Raw genomic sequence first — 13234 nt, 5'->3', positions numbered from 1 at the left:
GAAACATGGGTTTTAGCGTGCGGAGCGGTTTCGAGCGCTCAAGCGGACGCGGGAGATTCTGACGCGCGGGAAAAGATCACACACGGGGTGAAAAAGCGGCCCGACGCGCGCTAGCTTTGGCGTGTGGCGTCTGACACGCTTTATAAATCCAGCGCCCCCCCACGTGCCCTCCCACCGCTCTGTGCCTCGTCATGCGGCCTCTGCCGCTCTCTCCGACGCTCTTTCTCGTCTCTACTCGCCTCGCCCCCGCCGTGCCATGAAGGGAGCGTCGACTTGGGACCCCGACGATGAACGGTGGCCTGACGCCTTCATCACAACGGACGAGCAGGATATGAGAGAGTCGAAGGAAGACGATAAGGAGTAGTTTATCGTTTATTTATTTATTATGTATGTTTTATCTATCTCCCATGAGTATTTTATATCTATGCAATGCTATCCTTTGTATTATTATTTATTTAAATTTATCTATGTCATCTTGTTTTTGAGTAGAATCTGTATCACACATTCTAAATTTTAGCGCTTTTGCTGGAGCGGTGCCGGTGCGGCGCACGCGCAATTTTTCTCAGCGGCCGTTGGAGCCAGCGCTCTTCGACTCGCAAAAAATTGATATTTTGACACTGTAAACTTATTTTAACACGTTGCACGGTTGCACGCGTGTTGGAGATGCTCTAAAACGAGCATACAAGAAGACCGACGCCAACTCCTTGATACCGGCAGTAACGAGGCCCACTGGCGAGCGATTAACCGTCGAAGCATTGGTTCTCTGGATAATAGACAAACAGTCTTGGAAAAACAGCCCTAGAAAATTCTCGCCGGATTGTACGCGCTGATCGTAGATGGCGTCGTTGGATTGGGCGTCCTATTTTTGTGCATCTGAAAAACCTCTTCATCGCTGCCACGCACGAAAAGTTATTTCGATGCTGTAATTTTTTTTAGCTTGCGCGTGTGTTGAAGATGCTCTAAGCCATGCAATTGACTCGATTTAGTCCGATTACAGTCACAATTGGGATAGCATAGCTTGCTCCATGTGTCGCGCTTTGCTTAAAGAAGATGCGTGCATGGCTGGTAGATGGAATCCGGGTGGGTTTCGGATCCGCAGAAGGAAAAAAGTTGATCCATAGCCTAGTCGAAAACGAGCTCCCGCATCAATATATACGTACGCATCCATGCAGAGAAATGTGTTTGTCTAGCTAGAGCTCAACGCCTCAACCCTAGCTCCCTCCACGCCTTCCTCGATCGATCTCGTCTCCTTCCACCTCCGATCCATCGCGCACCCCGGCCGGCAACCAGTCCTCGAGCGCCATGGTGGCCGGCAAGCGACCAGCTGCCGTCCTCGACGCCGGCCACGTGACGCATCAAGAACCAGAAGCAACCTTCTGCAAGAGGAGGCGCGTCCGCATCGGCACCACGACGGCCTTCGAGTTCCAGGACACGCCCTGCCTCGGCGAGGGCAGCTTCGGCGCAGTCCTCAAGGCGCGCCACCGCGTCACCGGCAAGACCGTCGCCATCAAGGTCCTCCGCTCCACCGACGATCCCGCCGTCGCCAACAGAGAGATCGAGGAGGAGGCCGGCTTCCTCGAGGCCTGCGCCCCGAACCCTTACGTCGTCGGCACCCGTGGACTCTTCCGCGACCCGATCACCCGCAACCTCTGCCTCGCCATGGACTACGTCGGGCCGAACCTCCGCGCCTTCCTGTCCGAGAGGCCGCCGCTCCCGGAGGCCATCGTGAAAGGCTTCATGTGGCAGCTCCTGACCGGCACCAGCAAGATGCACATGCATCACATCATCCACCGCGACATCAAGCCGCACAACATCCTCGTCGGCGAAGGAGGAAAGATCCTCAAGATCTGCGACCTCGGGCTAGCCATGTCCTTGGAGACCGCCAAGTTGCCGTACAAATTTGCTGGCACCATGCCCTACATGGCGCCCGAGATCCTCCTGGGCAAGCCGGACTATGCCGAGCGCGTCGACACGTGGTCGCTGGGATGCGTCATGGCCGAGATGCTAACCGGCGAGATGCTGTTTAAGGCCGACAAAAAGGACGACAGGATCGCCCAGCTCTCGGCTATCTTCCGCGTTCTTGGGTTACCTTGGCCGGAGTTCGTCGCGGCCAAGGCGCAGCAGGAGCAGCACAACACGCTGGGAAACCTCTTCCCCCGGGAGACCTTGTCCCAGGACGGCTTCCAAGTCTTGAAAGGGCTTCTCGAGTGCAACCCAGCTAAGCGGCTCACGGCGGCCGCTGCGCTCCAACTCCCGTGGTTCGCGCCCAAGCTCCACACCGACGACGACGTGCCAGAGCTGCCGTCAAGAAGGAACGTACTGCGGATCAAGATCGTTCAGACGGGGACACTGAAGAAGAAGACTGTGCTGCGGATCAAATTCGCTCCGGCGACACCCAAGAAGAACGTCGGGCAGATCAAGGTCACCCCGCCAGCGATGCCAGGAACGAAGAAGAACCTGCAGCGGATCAAGGTCATCCCACCAGCGACACCAACACCATAGATGAAGAACGTGCTCAAAATACAACTTGCGGTTTGGAACAAGCCATGTAGCTGTGTAGCTAGCTATATCTAGATGCTTTTGCTTGCATGTGTGCTTGTGCAAATCATAGCATGCGGAGCTCCACGTACTTTGGTGATTGTCTTTCTTCTGACCTTTTGAAACCTTGTGTACTGTTCATTTGGAAAGGGCTTGTCGTCCTTGTCCATCTAGCTGTGTATGTATTCCAATTGCTTGAAGATAATGTCGAGCATATGTCGTAAATCGGTCATGTTCAATACAATATATATCTTCATTATTGCCCTTCTGCATAAGTTCTTTTCTTAATCTAGCTAGATGCTTGCTAGCATGTGTGCTTCACCTACGGTGCAAATCATAGCATGCGGAACTCCATGTACGGTGGTGGTTGTCTTTCTGCTGACTTTTTAAAACCTTGTACTACTGCTCTTTTGGAAAGGGTTTGTCGTCACCCATGTCCATCTAGCTATGTAATTGCTTGGAGATGATCTCCTTCAAACTGAGCATCTTGTAAATCAGTCCTATTTTATATATATCAGCACCATTGCCCTTTTATATATGTTCTTTTGTTAATCTACAAGAGTTGCTAGGGCATCATCCTCAGTGCATCAAATGTGCTAAGTATTTATTTTTTACCATGTAGTTACTTTTACTCATATTTGCCCTCTTCATTGCATAATACGTGACATTTTGGACAGTGATACATTTCTATAGGTGTATCTCTGACCTTTATTTTACATACAAAACATATTATTTATATTATTAACATTACCAAAAAATTAAGAAATTTATTTCTGAAAATTCTATTGATCTTATTCCATATTTTCTTCTTAGATTATCTATGGACCCCCTATTTCATCGCTAAACACCCGGAGCGCCCGTCTGGTAAAAAAAAGTGACCCAACCACACACCTTATTTGCTCCCTATACGACCGGACTCACTGGCACCCTTCAAACCCGGCTCAAATATGAGGCTGCCGGGTTCACGCCCGGCCACCACACTCCACGTCATAGCCATCCTAGGTTGTCCCACCTGAAGCCACGCATCAGGGGAGGCCGCCGACGACTTCGCACGCCCCATGCCTGTCGCCCTCGTCTTCGCGCTAGGTTACCTCGTGCGTCCTCGTCGCAGCCTTGCTTGTGTGTTGGCCGCTGCAGCCGAAGCCACCGCGGGCGGGCGTGCGTGTTGGATGTTGTTGTAGCTGGAGTTGCATGCCGCGGGCGGACGGGCACATCCGATGTCGCGGGCCTGCACGGAGCTCGCACGCCCCATGCCTGTTGTCCTCGTCGCAGGTGTGGATGCGCGGGGCAGAAGTAGGCATGTGAAGCGAAGGCGAAAGGATGCGGGTGTCGCCTAGAGGGGGTAAATAGACGCTTTGAAATAATTACGATTTTGTTTGAACAAATACGGAATAAAAGTAGTTTTTAATTTGCGAAGCACAAAACCTAAAACAACTAGGCTCACATTTGTGCATCAACAACTTATGCTAAGTAAGATAAACAACTAAGTAATAGCAAGATATATAACATGAAACAATATGGCTATCACAAAGTAAAGGGCTCATATAAGAGATAACCAAGGCACGTGGAGACGATGATGTATCCCGAAGTTCACAATCTTGCGCATGCTAATCCCCGTTTGGAGCGGTGTGGTGGCATAATGCTCCCCAAGAAAGCATTAGGGCCACCGTGATCTCCTCACGCCCTCGCACAATGCAAGATGTCATGAATCCACTAAAGGGCCCTTGAGGGTGGTCACCGAGCCCGTACAAATGGCAACCCTTGGGGGCCGTCACCGGACACGAACACTTTGGTAACTCTTAGGGCGGTCACTGGAACCTGTACAAATTGCTCGGTGCAATCTCCACAACCTAATTAGAGACCCCGACGATTGCCCGGAGCTTTACACCACAATGATTGAGCTCCGAGCTACAACCAACCATGTAGGACTCAAAAACACCCAAGAGACACAAGCTCTAGGGTGTCCAAACACCCAAGAGTAATAAACTTGTCAACTTTTTTACTTGCACGTATCACCATGGAGAATGCATACCGATGCAACTAATGCAATGACAAGAACACATGAAGTGGTCAAGTCCCTCACTCTAAAATCCCACCACAACAACAAAAGCTATGGAAGAATAAGAAAGGAAGAACAAGGAGCTTGATACGTCTCCATTGTATCTACTTTTCCTAGTGCTTTTGCTGTCTTGTTTTGGACTCTAATTTGCATGATCTGAATGAAACTAACCCGTACTAACGCTGTTTTCAGCACAATTACCATGGAGATTTTTGTGCAGAAATAAAAGTTCTCGGAATGGAACGAAACTTTTTGAAGATTTTTTCTAGAATAAATGAAAAATACTAGAACCAAGACCCACCGAATGGGAGGCCATAGGCGCCCGGTAGACATCAGGGCACGCGAGGCCCCCCTAGCACGGCCTCGTGTCTAGTGGGGCCCAAGTGGCTCCGCTAACCCAAATTCCAGTGCTGTAAAATCCTCTTTTTGAAGAAAAAAATCTGAGAGGAAATTTCATCGCGTTTCATGATACGAAGCCGCCACCACCTCCTCTTCTTCATCGGGAGGCCTAATCTGGAGTCCATTTGGGGCTCTAGAGAGGGGAATCTTTGGCCTTTGTTATCACCAACTCTCCTTGATCGCCAATTCCATGATACTCTCCACTGGGAGTGAGTAATCCCTTCGTAGGCTTGCTGGTCGGTGAAGAGCTGGATGAGATTCATCATGTAATCGATTTAGTTTTGTTAGGGCTTGATCCCTAGTATCCACTATGTTCGGAGATAGATGTTGCTATGGCTTTGCTATGCTTAATGCTTGTCACTAGGGCTCGAGTGCCATGATTTCAGCTCTGAACCGTTTATGTTTTCACCATTATATCTATGTACCTGATCCGATCTTGCAAGTTATATGCACCTACTACGTTATAGGACCTGCATACCCCAAAATGACAATAATTGAGACTATTTCCGGTGATTACCATAGTATGAGGAGTTCATGTATTCACTATGTGTTAATGCTTTGTTCTGGTTCTCTATTAAAAGGAGGCATTAATATCCCTTAGTTTTGTTATGGACCTCGCTGCCACATGAGGGTAGGATAAAATATGTCACACAAGTTCTTTTTCATAAACACGTATGACTATTTAATGAATACATGCCTACATTATATCGATGAACGGGAGCTCGTTATGTGACACTCGATGTTGTGACTGTTATATGATGAATATTATCCAGAAATATCATTGGTCCAGTGCCTACGAGTTTTCCGCATATTGTGCTTGTGACGTTACTACTGTTGCTACTGTTGTTACAACTGCTACGAAACTTCTATCACTGTTACCATTACTGCTGCTACTATTAGCACTGCTATCAAAACTATCATATTACTGTGCTACTGATCAATGTGTTGCAGATACTAAATCTCAAAGTGTGGTTGAATTGACAACTCAGCTGCTAATACCTACAAATATTATTTGGCTCCCCTTGTGTCGAATCTATAAATTTGGATTGAATACTCTACCCTCAAAAACTATCGCGATCCCATATACTTGTGGGTTACCGAGAACGTTTTCTGACGTCATTGGTGGGGAGCATAGCTATATTCGCGGAGTCACTTGGGATATCTATTTATTGATCACTATGAAGAATCTTAAAGATCCAAGAACCAAGATTGTTCCCTCTAGGACGAGGGGAGGTGATACGTCTCCGTCGTATCTATAATTTTAGAATGTTTTATGCCAATATTATACAACTTTCACATACTTTTGGCAACTTTTTATATGTTTTATGTGACTAACCTATTGATCTAGTGCCTAGTGCCAGTTCCTGTTTTTGCATGTTTTTGTATCGCAGAAAATCCATGTCAAACGAAGTCCGAACGTGATAAAAATTTACGAAGAATTATTTTGGAATTTATGTGATTTTTGTGAGGTGGAATCAATGCAAGTGGGGCCCCACACAGCTCACAACCCACGAGGGTGCGCTATAGGCCCCAAGCGCACCCTGGTGTCTTGTGCCCTCCTCGAACGTCGGTTGAAGCCCTTCTTCTGGCGCAAGAAAGATAGTTTATGGAAAAAAAATCGTGTAGAAATTTCAGCGCAATCAGAGTTACGGATCTCCAGGAATATAAGAAATGGTGAAACGCCAGAATCTGGGACAGAGAAGAAGGGCGAAACAGAAGAGAACAGAGAGGGAGATCCGATCTCGGAGGGGCTCCCGCCCCTCCGCCACCATGGAGGCCATGGACCAGAGGGGGAACTCTCCTCCCATCTTGGGGGGAGGCCAAGGAAGAAGAAGAAGGAGGGGGGCTCTCTCCCCCTCTCTCCCGGTGGCGCCAGAGTGCCGCCGGGGCTAGGATCGTGACGACGATCTACATCAACAACCTTGCTACCGTCAACACCAACTTTCTCCCCCTCTATGCAGCGGTGTAACACACCTTCTCCCCGCTGTAATCTCTACTTAAACATGGTGCTCATTTTCATATATTATTTCCCAATGATATTGGGCTATCCTGTGATGTTTGAGTAGATCCGTTTTATCCTATGGGTTAATCGTGATCTTGGTTGGTATGATTGCATATTTTATTTATGGTGTTGTCCTACGGTGCCCTCCGTGTCGCGCGAACATGAGGGCCCCCCGTTGTAGGGTGTTGCAATATGTTCATGGTTTGCTTATTGTCGGTGTTGCGGGGGTGACAACAGCCTAAATGCGGATAAGTGGGTTATGGCGTATAGGTGTAAAGAGGACTTGATGCTTAATGCTATGATTGGGTTTCACGACCTTAATGGTCTTTAGTAGTTGCAGATGCTTGTTAGAGTTCCAATCATAAGTGCATATGATCCAAGCAGAGAAAGTATGTTAGCTCATGCCTCTCCCTCATATAAAATTGCAAGAATGATTACCGGTACTTGTTATCGATTGCCTAGGGACAAATGACTTTCTTGTTGATAAAAGCTATCAACTTTTATTACCTCGCAATTTATTCGTAGTTTTATTCTCGCAAAGTACTCGTAGTTTTATTCTTGCAAAATAGTTTCATACTTTTTTTAGGTAAAGCAAACGTCAAGAGTGTGTAGAGTTGTATCGGCCGTCGATAGAACTTGAGGGAATATTTGTTCTGCCTTTAGCTCCTTGTTGGGTTCGACACTCTTATTTATCGAAGAAGGCTACAAATGATCCCCGATACTTGTGGGTTATCAAGACCTTTTTCTGGCGCCGTTTCCGGGGAGCAATAGCGTGGGGTGAATATTCTCGTGTGTGCTTGTTTGCTTTATGACTAAGTAGTTTTTATTTCCCGTTCTAAGTTGTTCTCTATCTTTAGTTATGGATATGGAACACAAAACACTAAAAAAAATAGTGGTACTTGCTACTCATGGATATGAGGAACCTTCTAAAACCCTCGATGCTCGTTATGTGAAAAATATTATGCACTACTTTGATAATCCTGAAAAAACCCCATTCAACATGATAATGGGAGACATGTTGGATCAACGTGAATACTTTAGGGATTACAAAAAGGGAAACTGTTATGGGATCAAATTGATATGTTGCATTGGTATGCTTGGAATTTATGCGATAGATATGATTTTACTTGTTGCTCTAGGATGAATGCTCCACACCTTCCCTTTTCGTGCAAATTCAATGATAATGAAACCTTGGCTTCTTATGCTAATGGTATATATGATTACTATGATGTGGAACGAATAGAAGAATTTGTTGCTTTTAAGGGTGCTTATGAAATTGAATCTTTGTTTGAAAAGTTTGAAGATTTTGATGATTCAATTTATAGACCTGAAAATTTTGCTATCCTTAAATATTGCTATGATATTTATAAATAAAATTCTGATATTGATGCGTTTATTGAGAAAGTCTCCGCTGTCCAAGAAGAGACTAATATTTTGCACGAGCCTATGGAAGAAGGAATTTATGAAACTGTGAGCTCATTTGATGAAAAAGATGATGAGGATAGCGAAGAACAAAGGGAGGAAGAGCGGATTGATCACCCGTTCCCATCTTCTAATGAGAGTAACTCTTCAACTCATACATTGTTTAACGTCCCTTCGTTCTTACCGAAGGATGAATGCTATTATAATTGCTATGATCCCGTTGATTCGTGTGAAATATCCCGTTTTGATGATGCTTGTTATGCTTGTGGCCAGGATGCCAATATGAATTATGCTATTGGAGATTAACTTGCTATTGTTCCTTATATTAGGAATGAAATTGTTGCTATTGCACCCACACATGATAGTCCTATTATCGTTTTGAATTCTCCAAACTACACTATATCGGAGAAGTTTGCACTTGTTAAGGATTGTATTGATGGGTTGCCTTTTACCACTATACATGATGATTTTGATGAATATAATATGCATGTGCTTGCTGCTCCTACTTGCAATTATTATGAGAGAGGAACTACATCTCCGCCTCTCTATGTTTCCAACACGACAAAATTGCAAGAAACTGCTTATGCTATGTATTGGCCTTTACTTGATGTACATGAATTGTTCTTGTATGACATGCCGATGCATAGGAAGAGAGTTAGACTTATTCATTGCTTGATATATGTTGCTTTGTGCTCACTACTAAATGCCAAATCATTGCTAATTAAAATTGGCTTTGATATACCTTGGGATCCGGGTGGATCCATTACTTGAGAACTTTATGCCTAGCTTAATGGCTTTAAAGAAACGCTGCCAGGGAGACAGCCCGGAAGTTTTAGAGAGTCATTTAATTCTGTTGAGGGGAACTTAAAACTTCACAAAAATAGAAGCGATTAAAAGGTGATGCATTGGTGAAGTGAGGGTCGACCTTGAACACTTGTGTTCATGGAAACAATGTAGAATTTTTCATGAAGATTCTCACAAAAATAATTATCCCCTTGTACAAATCCATTGTATTATAAAAATAATGTGCCAAGATTTGCCTTCAGGATGGGTAGATTGCTTGTTGGTATGTGCGGTGCAGAAACAGAAACTTTGGCTATAGCACGTGAATTTTAATTTTTTACTGGAACGTAAAAAGGTTCTAAAACGTTTTGCACACTCTTGCTATACGAATTTGTTATTTCGTCTAAATGTTTCAGAATTTTTGGAGTACCAGAAGCATGGTAGATGTAAAGATTACTAGAGACTGTCCTGTTTAAGACAAATTCTGTTTTATGCCTTGTTTTGCTTATTTTGATAAAACTATCAATTTTTATCGGTGGTATGAGCCATGGAAAAGTTATATTACAGTATCTACAATGCGAAAACAAAATATGAATTGGTTGCAACAGTACTTAGAATAGTGAATTGCTTTATTATACTAACGGATCTTACCAAGCTTTCTGTTGAGTTTTGTGTGGATGAAGTGATCAAAGATCGAGGAAGTCTCGATATGAGGAGAAGGAGGAGAGGCAAGATCTCAAGCTTGGGGATGCCCAAGGAACCCCAAGTAAATATTCAAGGAGACCCAAGCGTCTAAGCTTGGGGAAGCCCCGGAAGGCATCCCATCTTTCTTTAACAAGTATCGGTATGTTTTCGTCTTTGCTTCGTTCATGTGTTATGTGCAAATCTTGGAGCGTCTTCTGCATTTAGTTTTTAATTTTTTCTTTTATGCACCATGCAGATATGAGATAGTCCATGGTTGATTTATATAATTCTCATTGCACTTCACTTATACCTTTTGAGTATGGCTTTATAGAATGTTTCATGTGCCTCACTTATTTCATTTGAAGTTTGGATTGCCTATTTCTCTTCACATAGAAAACCGTTGTTTGTAGAATGCTCTATTGCTTGACTTATACTTATTAGAGCATGATCTTTTATAGAAAGAATTAAACTCTCATGCTTCACTTATATCTATTTAGAGAGTCAACGGGAATTGGTCATTTGCATGGTTAATCACGTGCAGCAACATTCGACAAACGATTTACATGACTAAGAGCATCTCCAACAATGACGGTAAAAAACGTGTGTGCGAGGAAACATGGGTTTTAGCGCACGTGGAGCGGTTTCGAGCGCTCCAGCGGACACGGGAGATTCTGACGCGCGGGAAAAGATCACGGGGGTGAAAAAGCGGCCCGACGCGCGCTAGCTTTGGCGTGTGGCGTCAGACACACTTTATAAATCCAGCGCCCCTCGACGTGCCCTCCCACCGCTGTGTGCCTCGTCACGCGGCCTCTGCCGTTCTCTCCGACGCTCTTTCTCGTCTCTGCTCGCCTCGCCCCCTCCGTGCCATGAAGGGAGCGTCGACTTGGGACCCCGACGATGAACGGTGGCCTGACGCCTTCATCACGACGAAGGAGTAGGACACGATAAGTAGTAGTTTATTATTTTTTATTTATTATGTATGTTTTATCTATCTCCGATGAGTATTTTATATCTATGCAATGCTATCCTTTGTATTATTTTTTATTTAAATTTATCTATGTCATCTTGTTTTTGCGTAGTATCTATATCACGCATTTGAAATTTTAGCGTTTCTATTGGAGCGGCGCGCGCGCAATTTTTCTCAGCGACCGTTGGAACTAACGCTCTTCGATGCGCAAAAAAATAATATTTTGATGCTGTAAACTTATTTTAACGCGTTGCACGGTTGTGCGCCTGTTGGAGATGCTTTAAAACGAACATACAAGAAGACCGATGCCAACTCCTTGATACTAGCAGTAATGAGGCCCACTGGCGAGCGATTAACCGTCGAAGCATTGGTTCTCTGGATAATAGACAAACAGTCTTCGAAAACAGCCCTTGAAAATCCTCGCCGGATTGTACGTGCTGACCGTAGATGGCGCCGCTGGATTGGGCATCTTATTTTTGTGTATATAAAAAACCTCTTCATCGCTGCCATGCGCAAGAACGTTATTTCGACGCTGTAAAATTTTGTTAATGTGCGGCGTGTGTTGGAGATGCTCTAAGCCATGCAATTGACTCGATTTAGTCCGATTACACTCACAATTGGGATAGCATAGCTTGCTCCATGTGTCGCGCTTTGCTTAAAGAAGACGCGTGCATGCCTGGTAGATGGAATCCGAGTGGGTTTCGGATCCTCAGAAGGAAAAAAGTTGTGCATTCGTGTCCATAGCCTAGTCGAAAACGAGCTCCCGCATCAATATATACGTACGCATCCATGCAGAGAAATGTGTTTGTCTAGCTAGAGCTCAACGCCTCAACCCTAGCTCCCTCCACGCCTTCCTCGATCGATCTCGTCTCCTTCCACCTCCGATCCATCGCGCACCCCGGCCGGCAACCAGTCCTCGAGCGCCATGGTGGCCGGCAAGCGACCAGCTGCCGTCCTCGACGCCGGCCACGTGACGCATCAAGAACCAGAAGCAACCTTCTGCAAGAGGAGGCGCGTCCGCATCGGCACCACGACGGCCTTCGAGTTCCAGGACACGCCCTGCCTCGGCGAGGGCAGCTTCGGCGCAGTCCTCAAGGCGCGCCACCGCGTCACCGGCAAGACCGTCGCCATCAAGGTCCTCCGCTCCACCGACGATCCCGCCGTCGCCAACAGAGAGATCGAGGAGGAGGCCGGCTTCCTCGAGGCCTGCGCCCCGAACCCTTACGTCGTCGGCACCCGTGGACTCTTCCGCGACCCGATCACCCGCAACCTCTGCCTCGCCATGGACTACGTCGGGCCGAACCTCCGCGCCTTCCTGTCCGAGAGGCCGCCGCTCCCGGAGGCCATCGTGAAAGGCTTCATGTGGCAGCTCCTGACCGGCACCAGCAAGATGCACATGCATCACATCATCCACCGCGACATCAAGCCGCACAACATCCTCGTCGGCGAAGGAGGAAAGATCCTCAAGATCTGCGACCTCGGGCTAGCCATGTCCTTGGAGACCGCCAAGTTGCCGTACAAATTTGCTGGCACCATGCCCTACATGGCGCCCGAGATCCTCCTGGGCAAGCCGGACTATGCCGAGCGCGTCGACACGTGGTCGCTGGGATGCGTCATGGCCGAGATGCTAACCGGCGAGATGCTGTTTAAGGCCGACAAAAAGGACGACAGGATCGCCCAGCTCTCGGCTATCTTCCGCGTTCTTGGGTTACCTTGGCCGGAGTTCGTCGCGGCCAAGGCGCAGCAGGAGCAGCACAACACGCTGGGAAACCTCTTCCCCCGGGAGACCTTGTCCCAGGACGGCTTCCAAGTCTTGAAAGGGCTTCTCGAGTGCAACCCAGCTAAGCGGCTCACGGCGGCCGCTGCGCTCCAACTCCCGTGGTTCGCGCCCAAGCTCCACACCGACGACGACGTGCCAGAGCTGCCGTCAAGAAGGAACGTACTGCGGATCAAGATCGTTCAGACGGGGACACTGAAGAAGAAGACTGTGCTGCGGATCAAATTCGCTCCGGCGACACCCAAGAAGAACGTCGGGCAGATCAAGGTCACCCCGCCAGCGATGCCAGGAACGAAGAAGAACCTGCAGCGGATCAAGGTCATCCCACCAGCGACACCAACACCATAGATGAAGAACGTGCTCAAAATACAACTTGCGGTTTGGAACAAGCCATGTAGCTGTGTAGCTAGCTATATCTAGATGCTTTTGCTTGCATGTGTGCTTGTGCAAATCATAGCATGCGGAGCTCCACGTACTTTGGTGATTGTCTTTCTTCTGACCTTTTGAAACCTTGTGTACTGTTCATTTGGAAAGGGCTTGTCGTCCTTGTCCATCTAGCTGTGTATGTATTCCAATTGCTTGAAGATAATGTCGAGCATATGT

At 46.9% G+C, this 13234-nt stretch overlaps 2 protein-coding genes across 2 annotated transcripts; both read left to right on the top strand.

Moving 5' to 3' along the window:
* Window positions 1-1302: 1302 nt before the first annotated feature.
* Window positions 1303-2502, top strand: LOC123447718 (putative cyclin-dependent kinase F-2). Its single transcript, XM_045124353.1, has one exon. The coding sequence runs from the start codon at window positions 1303-1305 to the stop codon at window positions 2500-2502; it is 1200 nt and encodes a 399-aa protein (XP_044980288.1).
* Window positions 2503-11779: 9277 nt separating this feature from the next.
* On the top strand, window positions 11780-12979 carry LOC123447727 (putative cyclin-dependent kinase F-2). Its single transcript, XM_045124368.1, has one exon. The coding sequence runs from the start codon at window positions 11780-11782 to the stop codon at window positions 12977-12979; it is 1200 nt and encodes a 399-aa protein (XP_044980303.1).
* The last annotated feature ends 255 nt before the right edge of the window (window positions 12980-13234 follow it).

Source organism: Hordeum vulgare, chromosome 4H, assembly GCF_904849725.1.
Source record: "Hordeum vulgare subsp. vulgare chromosome 4H, MorexV3_pseudomolecules_assembly, whole genome shotgun sequence".
In the NCBI taxonomy this organism is placed as follows: domain Eukaryota; kingdom Viridiplantae; phylum Streptophyta; class Magnoliopsida; order Poales; family Poaceae; genus Hordeum; species Hordeum vulgare.
This window is presented reverse-complemented; position numbering and strand designations above follow the sequence as displayed.